Consider the following 16,562-nt stretch of genomic DNA (forward strand, 5'->3'; position numbering starts at 1 on the left):
CCGGAGATGGTAGATACAAAATTGAGATGATTATGATATTGTGATTTTATATGTGTTTGATATATTGTATATCAGACATGGCTACTCGAGGTAGAGGTCATGGTAGACCTAGACAGAACATACTGTTAGAGTATGTGCCCGTCGAGCCAAGTGTTGGCCGAGTGTTCACAATGAAACTCTATATATAAACAATCTTTATTTTAATAATATTTGAAATTATTGTTTCGGCACATCTTTATCTATATACCCATGCTAGTTGCATAGATAAACTCTTTGAATATACAAATAGTAGAAAGAATATGAGATGCTCATATGATGAGTATCATGAAACTTGTATTTGCAATACTGTATATTCTAAACAGTTCCTAGCCGATTCAGCCGTCGCTAAGAAGGATATAGGCCGCTCGAGTTTGAGACTAGTATCTACGATGTGAATATCATGTTTCATTGGTAGGGGACATTGTGATGTCCGAACATGCAGATAGGTGCTCCTTGTAGAGTGCACTGAACAACCCTCCATAAAGGACTTTCCAAGTGGTTCTCACTTATCGAGTGGAAACGTCCTAGTTTATATTTGTACACCATTATTCCTTATGACTCGGGACAACATTGAGACTCTATGAGCTAGCATTGCACTTTGACTTGTTTACCGACTCTCATGGGGTCATCAGGTGGCAAGGTTGGGTATTTTGTCGAAACATATAGGAGTCGGTACATTGTAGTTGGGGATTCACCGCTTACCTTCGGGTATGGATATCCTATGTGATCACATGTATATGTAGTATGAAATATCTGATCAGATTATGGTTGTAATTATGAAAGGGGTTTCATAGATTACACCATCGATGCAACTACGACATGACACATAGTATCGATTCTTTGACAGCTCTCGATATACCAATAGTTGTCGAATCGGTCGGGATATATGAGTTGAAGGGACCGTACTGTATGCTAACCATAATTGAATCGTTCTTGCAGGCACTATCATTTGATACCTAGGGAATCATGTAAGCGATGCTGCTAGGCGTTTAACATGATTGGTTGGGTACTATCAATCTTGAGTTCTGACGTTCTTATTATCAAGTAGTTGATAATCAAGAATGGAGCAACTGGGGTATGCTCATATAAGGACATGTTTAGTCCCGAATCACATTGAGATGTGAACCCACGGCTAGTTGTATCATTGAACCATTGAGGGTCACACAAGTGCTAACTTTCTAGATCCCGTTGAAAAGTAAAACAGTTCAATATGTTGAACGGCTTATAAAGGAGTTTACAAGCGCAAGAAAAATTAGAAGTATGACTTCTATAAGGAGAATGTGACTTTTAATTTTAGGAAGTATTCCTAAATTAAAATTTGGCCAAACAAATAATGTATTTGAAAATTGTGATTTTCATAAATATTATTATGGACTAAATTAAATTAATTCAAGTTTTGAATTAATTAAACACTAGTGGACCTAGTAGAGTCCAAATAATTAAGTTAATTCAAGTGTTAAATTAATTAAATAACATTGGGCCTTGTAGAGCCCAATTAGAAATAATTATTAAATTAGTGGGCTTGAGTAAAATCAAGTAAATGTTAAATGATCTCAAATGTGTTTGAGACATTTAAATAAAAGTCCATGGGCCTTGTAATTGTTACAAGCCCAAATAGAATTGCATGCATGGGAGATGAAATGGTGGAGGCTACTTTTTCAATATCAAAGGCATGGCATGCCCTTGGAATACACAACAACTTTTTGCACAACCAAGAAAACTCTCCTTTTTCTCCTTGCAATTGAGGTGGCCGAAATTTCAACCTTCATTCTCCTTCAATTTCTTTCTTCAATTGTTGAGGAAATCTTAGTCTTCTCAATGAAAAATGCTCTAATTTTTTTAGTGCAAAATTAGAGTGGTTCTACTTTGTTAGTGGTGGACCTTAATTTTGAAGGAAGGAGTCCATTTGAGCAAGGACTGGTGTTGGAAGCTTGTAGATTGTCTACCTTCAAGAGCCAAGTTGTTTACAACTTGGTTGGAGCCAAAACATCAATCCTTGTGATTGATAGGTAATTTTTCTAAACACATTATGAATGTCATTTTGTGTTTTAATGCTATACACTATAGTTTAGAGTGCACGATTTTCTTGCTTGAAAAATAATTTTGAAACTTCCGTTGCGCAAGGCAAGCACCTTAATCGACCCCTTTCACATACCAGTGGCACAAGATCAGGGCAATTCTACTCATACTCAAATGGATATAACTCCGACTCTGATGGAGAAACTCTTAGTCATATTAGTCTTTGCACCCACCAATGTTGAAGGGTACCTAGAAGGCATTAGAGTGTGAGAGCTGGTTGGAGATTATGGATCAGTTATTTGAATCTCTTGAGTATCCAGATGACCGTAAAATCAAGTTAGTTGTTCATCAGTTATTAGATGTTGCTATGAGTTGGTGGAACATGACCAAGAAAGCTTTAGAGGGTCGAGGTACAATTGTTACCTGGGATTTATTTATATCTGAATTTTATCAGCGTTTCTTTCCTACTTCTTATAGGAAAGATAGGGGAGCCGAGTTTGCAAATTTAAAGCACTGTAAACCAAGAATTCCATTGTCTAGATGCTTGCTTTAAACCATAAAGCGATTTACGAAGTTTGCAAGCAAAATTCCCCCGCTGTCTATCAAATCCTTGCAGGATGGACATGTATATCTCTTCATTCAAATCCCCTTGTAAAAACGCATTTGTTACGTCCATTTGATGTAACGGCCATGCTTTGGCTGCTGCAACAGTAAGAAGACACTTAACAGTGACAATTTTTGCTACAGGTGAGAAAGTGTCCTCATAATCAATTCCGTACTGTTGCGTATAGCCTTTGGCGACAAGGCGGGCTTTAAAACGTTCAATGCTCCCATCGGCTTTGTATTTAATTTTATAAACCCATCGACAACCGATCGTCTTTTTGCCAGAGGGCAAAGGAACAATTTCCCATGTGTTATTAGTCTCCAAGGCTGCAATCTCTTTAGCCATGGCTTCACGCCAATTCGGATCAGAAGCTGCCTCGTGGTAGGATTGTGGTTCAGTGAGATTAGAAACAGAGGCTAAGAAGGATCGGTATGATGGGGGTAACTTGTTGTAAGAGAGATAGTTAAAGATGTTGTGAGCTGTGGAAGGACATGGGGTTGAGGAGATATTGGAGCATACGTAATCATTGGTCCAAATAGGAGGTTTGGTGGTTCGAGTAGACTGTCTTAAAGATGGAATGCCAACCTGGGAATTTGAAGATGGCATGGGAACATAAGAATGATCATCAACAGTAGGAGAATTTGATGATGAGGACAAGAACAAATCATCATGATCAAAAAAAGATGGCTGGAGAACACTGTTAAGTGGTGAATGAGCAGTTGAGAAAGGAAAAATATCCTTGTGGAAGATGACATCTCGAGACACAACAAATTGGTTGGTCGATTTATCTAAAAGCTTGTATCCTTTTTGGTGAAGTGGATAGCCAAGAAATACATAAGGCTTTGCACGCACATCAAATTTATCAATTGGTTTGGGGTTAAAAGCATAACAGAGACATCCAAAAACTTTGATGTGGCCAAAAAAAGGAGGCTTGTTGAATAATATTTCAAAGGGAGTTCGATTATCTAGCAACGGTGTTGGAATTCGATTGATCAAATAAGCGGCATGTAAAACACACTCACCCCAATAGGGATTAGGTATTGAGGCTTGAAACTTGATGGCCTGAGCTATGTTAAGAATGTGGCGATGTTTTCGTTCAACTAAGCCATTTCGTTGGGGTGTATACGGGCAAGAGCTTTGATGAATGATCCCCAATGAGGTGAGAAAAGAATTACAATCATTATTAAAAAAATATAATGCATTATCAGTCCTAAGAATCTGAACTTGCTGGTTAAATTGAGTTGACACAAAGGCCATGAAGCTTTTTAAAATCTGTAGGGTATCAGATTTGAATTGCATGAGAAAAACCCATGTGCATCTCGAGAAGTCATCAACTAAGGTGAGGAAAAAACGTGCCCCATTGTGAGTCTGAGTTCTATAGGGACCCCATATATCGACATGGAGTAATTGAAAGATACGAGTAATTTGATCGTTCACGAGTAGGAAAAGGATTTCTGGTTTGTTTTTCTAGTGGACAAATAGGACAATGCATTGTAAGAGATTTGTCTTTGATAAAAGGTAAGCATTGTAGACGCGAAATAGACAAATGGCCAAATCTCTTATGCAATGTATCAATATCATCATCCTTACAAGCAGAAAAAACACAAGGATTTGACAGACACAAGTTATTACATGAACTAATACAGGGCCTTTAGGGTGAGTGAGCTACAGAAGCGATATTGACTGGGAATTGATCAAGGTAGTATAATCCATGTTTTGTTTACCAGTCCCCATGATCTTCCCAATTAAGAGGTCCTGAAATAAGCAAAAATTTGGGTAGAAGACAACAAAGCATTGATGGTCTTTGGTAAATTGAGAGACGAATATAAGATTGAAGCTAAAGTCAAGGACATGTAAAACTTTTGGAAGAGTACAAGAAGGGGAAATTTTAACAGAACCAGTAGAGAGAATGATGGTGGTTTTACCATTTGGTAGTCTGACAGAACCAGTAGATGAATCGCATGGCTTAGGATTTTGCAGAACACTTGAAGTATCTGTAATGTGAGCATTTGCACCACTATCCAAAATCCATTCATCAGGCTCAGTAAGTGTCATTAGACTAGTAAAGTTACCTGCCAAGTTGGTTGTAGGTTCCGTAGGCAAAGGAAAATGATTTAGCAACCGTAAGATTTGATGATACTTATCATCAGTAAATGTATGAGCCATAGTGGATACATCCTTAGAACATTCATGAGAGACATCAGAAGCAGCAGGATTTGCAACAGTGTGGTTTGCAGATGCCTTGAAAGGTTTCTGGTTGAATTTGTTATTCTTATTTTGTGGAAACCTTTTGTATAACTTGTGGCCAGGAGGATAGTCAATAAGACAAAAACACTGATCCTTTGTGTGTCCAGGAATATTGCAATTCTCACATTTCATCGAGTCATGCCCTTGAGGATAGCCAATTAAACGAAAACACTGATCCTTTGTGTGACCTGGAATTTTGCAGTTCTCACATTTCATTGAGTCATTCCCCCTGCTCAATGAGGAATAAAAGGCTTTTGTATGCATATTAACAGGAGATGAGAGAACATTTCTGTGTGATTCCTCTTGGCTGAGAATTGAATAAGCTTGATTGACTGATGGTAATGGAGTCATTAGGAGGATTTGACTCCGAATGTGTCCATAGCTCTCATTTAAGCCCATGAGAAATTGAAAGAGATGTTGATGTTGATCATGTTCAACATAAGCTTTGGCAGTGTCACAGCTGAAAGACAGTAGTGTAACAAGTGAAGCATATTCATCCCATAGCTTCTTCAGATGCGAAAAATACATAGAAATATTGGAAGCACCTTGTGAAAAAAGTGAAATTTCACGATGAAGCGAGTAAATTCTCGATCCACAAATTTTATCAAATCTCTCCTGTAGATCCGACCAAACACTAGCAGTCACTGTACAGTATATAATACCACTGAAAATTTCCTTTGAAACAGAGCTCATGATCCATGACAAAACTATTACATTGCATCGGTCCCATTGATGCAATGTAGGATGATTTTCTGCTGGTTTTCGATAAGATCCAGTGATGAAACCGAGCTTGTTCTTAGCACGCAGTGCAAGTAACATAGCACGACTCCACGCACCATAATTTTCATTACCGATCAATGGATCTTGCACCAGAGAAACTCCAGGAGTGTCCGAAGGATGCAAATAAAGAGGATCATTGAAGCTAATGTTGAGCGGATTCACAGCCATGGATGAAGACGATCAAGTGCGGAAGCAATCAAAGCTCTGATACCATGTTAGAAGATGCTTCCAATCTGAATCAATCTGCCATTGACGGTTATGAGGAGCTTGGCGTGAAGGGAAGAAGAAAGAAATGAATATGATATTATTGAATTGAGTTGTCCCAAAAACACAAGAGTTGACCTATTTATATGTACAAGTTAAAAACAAACTAACTAATACTACTTGAATTAATCTGCCAAGATGAGTGCCAACTGTCAAGAGTGCCAACTGTCAAGATGAGTGTCAACTGTCAAGATGAACACTAACACCTTTGCACCAAGATCCGAAAACGTGAGTGATAAATGTGGAAATGCATACAAAACAAAACCGACACATCCTCATGTGCAGCTACTGGATCGAAAGTTTCTACATGTTACAACACACATTAAACATAAATATGGCGTGAATGATACATAAAAGAGAATACATGCTTGCTTGGGGATGATTTGGTGAACAAAGCAAGAAGAGAGAGACCCGAGAGGATTTATCCTTTGACAAGACTTGTGTAGTCGAAAGTTTCCTTTGCAAGAATGGAGGATGACCGAATCATTCAGCTGAGATATGATGAAACCGAGAGGCTTTTGAATGGAAAAAGGGGTGATCGGCTGATGGGGGTTACGGGTAGGTAAAGAGATGCTTAGGATTAAATTATATTGTTAATTAGAAGGTTAGTGGACAATAATCATGTTAATTAAATTTTTAAAAGATGCTTAAGCCCAATGAGTCTAAAAGTGGGCCCATTAAATCCAAACACACTCCCAAAAAATATTTTGTGTTGGAAAGATTTTGAAAATATTAGCCGAACAATTAAAAAGTCCCCCGATTTGATAAAATTTGCGTACCGATAAAAATTAAAATCATGCGGGTAAAAATACCCATAAAAATCCTATTTTGAAAAATACATTTAAAACACCTTATTAATAAAATAAATATGCATTTAATGCTTTAAAAGAATTTAATAAAATACCAAAGAAAATTAATAATTTACATGCACGTGGTTCACGTGGACTTTTCGGGATGTTACACCTTCAGTAACATGTGGAACATAAGATTCTTGCTCCTGGAAACCACCATATATAGACGTACCGGGTTCATTATAAAAACCTGAATCGGATGCATGTGAAACGTAGGATTCAGAATCATCAAATCCAACATGATGCTCAATTGAATTTGCTTCCACGTACAAATGCAAAATATGCATATTGTCACATTGCATTATAAACTGTAAAGCATCGTCATCAACGAGATTGACTTGAATTTCATGCCAAGATGCTCTTTCCATAAATGAATACTTTGTTGACATCTTCAGAGAAAAATTCGCTGGATGGATTGTTAACATTTTAAGCTCAACTTCAACTAATTCTATCAAATTAATAGATCGTAATACTCGTATCGGTCTAACAAATGAAATGTTATATTCAACCGATCAATTATCGCTAACTATATTACAACCAAAATATAAGAGTACATCGATGTTACACATTTTGCTAATGAAAATTGAGAAAAAATTTAAAGAGAAAGTTGATAAATCATTCGTTTAAATTTTTCATCAGTTATATAGGAATTTATATAGGAGAAGACTGTGAAGACTATTCATATTTGAATTATTGACGTTCACGTGATTTTTCAAATCTTCAGCTTCCACGTGAAATTATCTGACAATTGTACGTAATAAAGCGAACGAAATGACCTAACTAAATGAATGAACGGACAATAAAAATCGAAAAAAGTAAAAAAAAAATTATTATAATATAGCGCGGACGGTACTCCACGTGAGCACCGTCTGTGCTTACCAAGCGCGGATTGCAGTAGTATTGTAAATTTTTTTTTAAATTAGTTTTGAAAAAATATTTTAAAATTAAATTATTTTTAAAAAAAACCCCAAAATTTCAGATCCACGTCCAAATAAAAATAATATCAAGAAACGAAGAGATTCGAAAGTTGTGGAATCTTTTTTAATTCCGTTGTCAAATGATATTCCAAATTGTTGATTTCTTTTTCTATTTTTTTGATTGAAATAAAGTATTGATTTCTGTTATACATCAAACTGTGAACTTTGTTGACCAAACTTCTTAGATGATAAAAAAAATTTGATTTCTATAAATTTTATTATTTAAATAAACAAACCAACCAAAGATTTCTGTGCTTAAGTTGGGAATTTCACTGACTATTTCTTTTGTAATTTCATGATGTAGTAATAAAATAACAGAACCTATTTCAAAGTAAATTAATTAATGTTAATTAAATAAAAAAAATAGCCGATGCGCTCAAGGCTCCAGCCCGGCCCGGTTGTGAAATCATAGCCGTTGTAAGAAGATCCTTGAATTAGACGGTTCGGATTGATCCAATTTCAAATTTTTGAAAAGAAAAGGCCTTCTCAACGTTTCAGTTTTCACAGCCATTCTCTTCCACTCACTCTCTCTCTCTCCCCCCAAGGATTTCATCTCTGAAATTCGTTTTTCTGCTACATTTGTTCTCAATCTACCAGCGGAAAGAGCGGCGAATTCACTGTTATCATGGACGGTAATCTCTCTCATGATTTTCTTTTCGCTTGTTTTTTGGGATGTTTTGACCTAGTGTTCTTGTTTTATTATTTTTTAATTTCGATTTCCTGGTGAATTTTTGGATTTTGAGTATTTTTGGACTTAATGTTCCATTTTAAACTTCAATTGTTCGCGAGAATTGCAGGTATTAGTGTTAATTTTGATCTGATATTCACATGATCAATTTTCATCATTTGGGGTTTTCATGTTAATTTTACCTGATGTTTCTGTTCTCGATTTCAATTTTTCGAGGGAGATGTTGATTTTTAAACTAAAGCTGCTATAGAGAAATGCTGTTTTTAGTGTTAATTTTTGTCAGATATTAGTACTTTAAGTTTTCATCGTTCACCAGAATCGTCGATTTATAGCGTATTTTCACCCGATGTTCCTATTTTTAATTTCAACTATTCAAGCACATCGTGGATTTTTAGTATGAATTGTTAACCGATCTTTCTATTTTCAATTTCGTTTACCCTAGATAAAGCGTTTTCTATTGTTACACTTTCCCCAATTTTTCTATCGTAATTGTTCAGGAGAACGGTCGCTTCTAAACTTTTAGAAATGATAGAGTTCTCCCCGATGATATCAATTGGTTGAACGAAAAATCTTGATATTTTTCAACCTTCTGTTCACTTTATTTTCTTGACAAATTAAGAAACATAAGGGAAATGGGGGTAATTTTACTGAAGATCGGGTGGCATAATTATTGTGAACGCTGATTGTCTTGTTCTGGTGGTTTTTAATTTGAAGGAAATAGTGATTCGGTCGATATCTGTAGTGGTGCCTCCGAGGACACCCAAGAATTCTGTTCTTATCCGGAGCAGACTCTTCCTATTCTTCAGAAAATCAAAGATCTCAGGGAGAAAGTAAAGGTATGTGCTTAACTGGCAGAAACATTTTTATTTAGCAGTTTCACTTTGGCTGCTAGTATTGACTGTAACGTTGCATTGCAAATCAGATCATTAGGAATGAGCATGCGCTTCTGTGTAATGAAGTGAAGAGCTTCACAGATCATTCTTTAATTGGTTCCGAAGCCTTCACTGCTCTTCAGAATCTTGGTGTGTCTCCGGTTCTGTATAATCTTAGTCTCCTTGAGATATTTTGACAAGTTTTGTTGTATAAATGCTTTATTTTGTCGAATTACAGTCACAGAACATGAACTTCTGAAGAAGAAAAGTTACGAAGAGTTTGCACTACTGAAAAAGAAGTATCTACAAGAATCATCAGAAAGAAAGAATCTTTACAATGAAGTCATTGAACTCAAAGGAAATATCAGAGTCTTCTGTAGGTGTAGGCCCCTAAAACAAGAAGAAATTGAAAATGATCTGATTTCAATTATTGATTTTACCTCGTCTAAGGAAACTGAGCTACAAATCATCTGCTCTGATTCTTCTCGAAAGCAGTTCAAGTTGGATCATGTATTCAGACCTGAGGACAACCAAGGTAGATAGAACTGACTTCAAATTGATTTGCGTTACCTTTTCTTTGAGCTCCAACAAACTTCTGTGAATTTTTAATTATTAATCCATGAAACTTCAATGCAGAGGCTCTCTTTCTTCAAACTCTGCCGATAGTGACCTCTGTCTTGGATGGTAATAATGCATGCATATTCGCCTATGGACAAACTGGAACAGGTAAGACATACATACACTATGGAAGGAACCCATGAAAATAGGGGAGTGAACTACAGGACTCTGGAGGAACTCTTTAGATTATCAAAAGAAAGGAATTGTATGAAATATGAATTGTTTGTCAGCATGCTAGAGGTTTACAATGAAAAGATAAGGGATCTCCTGGTTGAGAACTCGAATCAACCTGCCAAGAAGTAAGGCTCTATCAATCTTTCTTATCTTGCCTTTTCTTTTGAGTCATGAACCTCGTGCCAAGGGAAAGCTAATATTTTAGAGAATTTCCCAGTCTTCCATTAGGAAATTTAGAATATCACTGCGCCTCCAGTTTTTTTTTTGTTTTTTTAGCAAACTTCCTTCAGGTTTTAGAAACATATTTCTAACACATTGAACAGTAAACAGTTTCATTCAATCAACCAACTATAGAATCAGGAATTAGGAGGTTTTGCATTGTTTTCCTATTTTAGGCACATGGCAACGTGTTTTTCTCCATGTCATATCACATATTCTATACACTATGTAGGATGGCAATCAACCAAATACAGAATCAGGGGCGCATGGCAACATGTTTTTTTCCTGCTCAAAACAAGATTCAAATTTTAGATTTACACGATTCAGGAAATAATTATATATTTCAAAATAGCTACTTAATTGGCCCTTATATCATGGCAGTCTTAACATTATCGAAATAAAAGATAAGGACATGTGTATAATGATTAAAAATAACAAAACAAAGAGGATAGGTCTATGAGTTTCAATGGCATCACAGACAAAACAGAAGAAGAAACAAGAAATGAAGATATGTAATTTAAGAAGTGTCACTGTTTCTCAAAGGATTCAAGAATGCTCTGTAAGATACTTGCATGTCAAAGTCTGGTAAAAGATAACAAAGATTCATAGTCATTATAATGACTGTCTTCAGAGGGAATAAGTTTTTCTTTTATGGCTTTTATGGGGAAGATCCAGAAGAGTTAACACTCTGCAAATGTAGGCTGGAGATCAAACAATCGGCTGAAGGTACTCAGGAGGTCCCTGGACTTGTTGAGGCACAAGTTTTTGGTACAGATGAAGTTTGGGGGCTGCTAGAATTAGGCAGTCGAGAAAGATCTGTTGGATCAACCAATGCTAATGAGCTGAGTAGCCGGTCTCACTGGTAAAATATAATACCATTTTATCTGCATTCGTTTTTTAATATGTTGATCTATCTGATTCAGATCTTAGGAATCCCTTCAGTTGATTTTATTAATATATATTCATATTATATTATATTATCATGCAGTTTGTTACGTGTGACTGTCGTGGGAGAGAATTTAATAAATGGGGAAAGAACGAAAAGTCATTTGTGGCTGGTTGACCTGGCAGGAAGTGAGCTGTGTAGGTAAGATTGAAATTGAAGGCGAAAGGCTGAAGGAATCCCAGTTTATAAATAAATCCTTATCAGCACTGGGGGATGTTGTCTCTGCCCTTGCCTTCAGATCATCTTATATTCCATACAGGTGTCCTCTCTATTTTCCTCTATGGTTGGGTTGTGTGGCAGAGTTCTGAAATTAACCATATCTTTCTCGACCTTCAGGAACTCAAAGCTTACTCATATGCTGCAGAGTTCTTTAGGTGAGCAACTTGATGTTATTGACTGATTGATTTAATCGCATTTTTATTTCTGGTATTGCATTCTTGATTAAATATTCTGCAACAAAGGCCAAGCTGTGTGTTGTTGCTATAGTTTTTCTATTAACAACATCAATTGGAACTGAATGCAGGAGGAGACTGTAAAACTTTGATGTTTGTTCAAATCAGCCCAATTGCGGCTGATTTAGGAGAAACTCTTTGCTCCTTGAATTTTGCTAGTCGCGTACGAGGAGTGGAGCATGGACCTGCTCGGAAACAGCCAGATCATGCTGAGCTTTTGAAATATAAGCAGTTGGTATGGAGAAACAAACAATCTAATTTTCTGGTATATCGATTTACAAGCCCTTCTATCTCCTTATTTGTTTTGCATTAACAGGCAGAAAAGGCTAAACAAGATGAGAAGGAAACAAAGAAGTTGCAGGACTATTTTCAGGCTTTGCAATTAAGGCTTGTTGCTAGAGAACAAATTTACAAAAATCTTCAAGAGAAGGTATATATATGTCCTCGCATGTATAAATTGCTACCCAACATCGATTGGTTTTGAAGTATAAAAGAAAAATAAATTTTTTTTTTGAGTTCAATCTATTTCTTGTTGGGCTTGTCACAAAGATTTTTCGACATATACTCAACAGGTTCGGGATCTTGAAAATCAATTAGACGTGGAAAGAAAAACTAGAATAAAACAAGAGGCCAGAGCTTTGTCCTCGATTTCAACTAAACCCTCAGCTGTATCAACTTCGAACCGAGGACAAAATACAACTGATAAAAAACCACCTTTGCCTCCACCAAAGTTTAGGTTGCCACTTCGAAGAATCACAAACTTTATGACAAATCCATCCCCCATTCCCTCAAACAAATACAAGGCATCATTTCTACCAGTTGTGGACGAACACAAAGAGAATATGTCATATGACAGGGCTAAGCCAATTTTTAAAGCAAGGCGAGGCTATGTTGTTGTAAGACCACCACCATCAACAAATCAGCTTCTTCAGCCCAGAAGAAGGGCTTCCGTTGCAACTCTCTGCCCTGAATCTAACTCAAACACGACAACTCCACTTCACTATTCGACTATTAGGTCAAGGCCTGATCGTGCTGTGGGGCGACAATCATTTGTGTGGGATCCAAAAAAAGTATGGAAAACATCAAGAGTATCTTCTCCGCTGCCACAATGGAGACAAACGTCAAATGCTTCTTTCCTTTACAAGTAGTAAGTTTAGAGGAAGTCCCCCATCAGGTCAGTAAACTTTCCCATGAAAGTATATATTTTTCCTATTCTGAAGAGAATGAAAATGCGATTTCGATTTGTTAATACTATGTCAGGTTCACTGATTTGGTTTGGAGTCCACTGAAGTTGAGAAGCATGAGATACAACCGAAAATCGTTATTGTCATTACCCAAAATCAACAATTAAAATGCATGTATTCTATCATTTCATTTCTTTACTTTAATATAGGAGTTTTCAAGCATGATTCTTGGGGCTTTCCATGTTGTCCTACTGAATGTAAATGACAAAGGTGACGTTTCAAATGGATTCTTTTTTCAATTGGTTTAAGACACAGTTTTTTACCAAGTCCGTCGACAGTCATTATGGTTTCAGTGGATATCTAAAAAAGTAATTCACTAGTACAAACGTCATCCAACAAACGGAGGTTTTTTGTTATACTAAAAAATTGTATTTTTTTATCTGGTGAAAATATATTTGTCTCAATTTCCCGAATCTCAATTACTCACATAATTTGTCCTGAAAAAAAATACAGATTTAATATTTATATATTATCACTAATATATTTTTGAATATGAAAAAAGAATGTATATGACAATATGTAATGTTCAAGGATTTGATAAAGTTCCATTTTTCGATCCTTAGACGTAATAATATTCAGTGAATATTTCTAAAAAAAAAGTTGAAGATGAGAACTAGTCGCTATTTTGAAAGAGGTAATTTTTTTTTAAATATAAAATTCGAAAGAGGTATTTGTTTTTCTTTTTGAAATTATTGAAAGAGGTAATTTTTCCATTAAATATTTAAAATTTTTATAATACCAGTAAGCATACGTACATTGCAATTTGCATGTGGAGAACGTGTTATTTGAAATCATCAAATGATCTTCTTATTTAGCCAATCTATTAAGTGAAATATGATAACAAAGATTAAAGATTAAACCTAATTTATTTTTTCCATAAAGAATTATAAATTTGATACACATATTGAGCTATAAAAAAAATATAAATAATTGTATATTTGTGAAATTCTTGTAATTTAAATCAATACAATACAACTTCATTGGAAATGAATATTTTATCTTATAATATTATTATTTCCACATCATTTTTTTCATTTCTTGTTTCATATAATCTTTTGATCTTTCATAATCTTACAAAAGATATCATTAAAATCAATTATAATATATATTTACTTACATATTAAAAAAATATTATTTATTCATATTATTTTTTAAATTATAAATATTTTCCACGATATAATTAATAAAAAAGAGCTACTCAAGTACGACCAGTATATTCTCCATAATTATATTTGTCTCGTATATTTATTTCCAGTTCCACATAAATTTGCCTAATTATTTTTGTGAAATTTGTTGATATTACATAATTTGATATGAACTAGTCTACTTGCATTTTATCTATCAAAGCAAGACAAATATTGTAAAATCAATAGATTTAAAATTCATCAATCTAAATGCAATCTAAGGGTTCGAATCCAAAAGGCTAAAGAGCAAAAAACATTGGAACAAAACACTTACAAAAGAAGGACCACATCTGAAACAACTTCTATGAAGGTTTTATCAGAGTTTAGTCATCATAAACAACAAAGTATAATTCAATCTACATCTAGGATATTACCTCATGATGGATACAATGGATACTATTGTGCTAAAAAAATTTTATAGCCCACGTCGTCAATGATAATCACTGTGTATGTAATGCTTGACCTTTAACATCTTATTAGCTCAATCATGGCAGTACAAAATTATGACAATATGTTGTATTATGTACGCAAAAATATGGAGAAAATCCTTGGAAACCAGGAAGAAATTCTTGGAATATTAAAGGATATTTGAACAAGATTTCAAACCCCAGAACAACAACCAAGTCCTAGCAGAAGGACATCAGAAGGAAGGTTACCACCATCCTTTGGTACTGAACTTCTGTTACATCAACGAGGAAAGACCAAAGTTATGCCAAAATCTTTAACTGAAGAAGAAAAAATGATCAACCTAATTAAATATGTCTCAGAGAAGAAATTAATCTGATGACAACTTTAGAAAGAATTGGTCTCGAGGATCTCCAAGACCTTGCAGAATCAATTGCAAATCTCAAGGTCGTGAATCTGAAGATGAACACAATGGGAGGTGAACAACCCTCCATAACCTGGTCATCTTCTCAGGAACCACCAAGAAAAAGTGTAGGATCTCAAAATATAAATATAAGAAAATCCCAAATCGATTTCCATACTGGTGGAGAATCACACCAGCGAGAACAAGGTCAAGGAAGAATCAAATTCCTTTGTATCAAACACCCTATGGGAAAACTGTTTTAGAACCTTTACATCCTTATGGGCTTATGCTTAACCTAGATGTATTAGAGTTCAAAAATAGAGAATATCTCATAGATGATTGGACATCCGCTATGAGAATCGCAGCATGAACACTTGATCTCAACAGAGAAGGATTCATTAAACTTCTGGACATGAGTCTTATTCAAGTTAAAATTGCTTTCGGAAGAATGACTATCCTTTTTAAAGCATAATTTATAGGGGGTAGACTATTTTAATAGTCAAGATACAGAGAAAAAAAGAAATATACTCAAGCTCTGTATAGTCTTGAATTACATGACATATGTTTAGTGGATGAATACATTATGTTATTCACTAAATATAGATGGAATTCAGGGGTCGAAGAAGAAATAACAATGCAGATTTTCTTCACCAAAATGCCAAGCCCCTGGAGAGAAATGCTGATAGGGAAATATGTACATGGCAATTCAGATACATTGGCACGAAGATCCTCTTTCCTCAAAAGAAAATTGGCAGAATGGTGTCATCTGGCAGCATTACAAAAGAATTACAAACGATTAAGGGGTATTAACAAACATACTCCTTTGTGTTGTAAGGAAAATGACATTCCAACAATTATTGGAAGTAAACCACAGAAGCATAAGAGGAAAAGTTTTAGGACTCATCCTTATGCTAGAAGTGGAAGAAGTTCTTGGAAACTCAGAACAGTTTGTTCTAGACAAAATGCCAGATCTTATAAATCTGGGCAAAGAAGTGTACCATAAAGAAGTAGGATATCATCCCAAGCATCGAGTACATCTCGAAGCACAGGAAGAAAACCTACAAAGAAAACTTTCAGAAGAGCTCATAATCGAGCTAATGAAAGTTTTAAAGATTGTAATTGCTGGACATGTGGAGCAATGAGGTCATATCTCAACCAACTGTCTAGAAAATGAAAAAAGAGGTATTAAACGCTTCGATCCAACCTCAGATATTGAAGAAGCAGTTTATTACCAAGATCTTGTTCAGGTATATCGATTTGTGGATATTGCCTCATATGAAAATATATATGAAGAAGAAGTATTAAGTTAGGGAGAATCTGATGGAATTGAATCAGAATCGGACTGAATACGAGATGTTTCGACACGAAACACATGAAGATTTGTCTGGTTTCTTTAGCCAGACAACAATATCTCATAACATAGTCCAAAAGATCATGAAAGAAAATCCTAGTCTACAGAGATATCAAGGATTCTCTGCAGGACATGTAGAAAAGTTCTTAGAAAGTCTCGGCCTAAGAAATAAAAAGCATCATCTAATCTACTAAAGTTTCCAGAAGAGAAACGAAAATTCCAATA

The 16,562-nt window shown here is 35.3% G+C and overlaps 2 protein-coding genes across 2 annotated transcripts; one reads left to right on the forward strand and one right to left on the reverse strand.

The window, feature by feature from the left end:
- Positions 1 to 4,327: 4,327 nt before the first annotated feature.
- Positions 4,328 to 5,857, reverse strand: LOC142525900 (uncharacterized). The gene has a single exon (XM_075630186.1). The coding sequence runs from the start codon at positions 5,855 to 5,857 to the stop codon at positions 4,328 to 4,330; it is 1,530 nt and encodes a 509-aa protein (XP_075486301.1).
- A 2,311-nt stretch (positions 5,858 to 8,168) lies between these two features.
- On the forward strand, positions 8,169 to 13,159 carry LOC142527973 (kinesin-like protein KIN-14S). Its single transcript, XM_075632987.1, is given in 14 exon segments — positions 8,169 to 8,413; positions 9,184 to 9,305; positions 9,392 to 9,491; positions 9,580 to 9,876; positions 9,978 to 10,072; positions 10,074 to 10,258; positions 11,053 to 11,214; positions 11,341 to 11,434; positions 11,436 to 11,557; positions 11,635 to 11,672; positions 11,822 to 11,985; positions 12,067 to 12,180; positions 12,323 to 12,888; positions 12,890 to 13,159. Coding segments are annotated over 14 exon segments (2,109 nt in total). The 5' UTR covers positions 8,169 to 8,406; the 3' UTR covers positions 12,933 to 13,159.
- Positions 13,160 to 16,562: the final 3,403 nt, after the last annotated feature.

This window comes from Primulina tabacum, chromosome 15 (genome assembly GCF_025594145.1).
Source record: "Primulina tabacum isolate GXHZ01 chromosome 15, ASM2559414v2, whole genome shotgun sequence".
Lineage (NCBI taxonomy): Eukaryota > Viridiplantae > Streptophyta > Magnoliopsida > Lamiales > Gesneriaceae > Primulina > Primulina tabacum.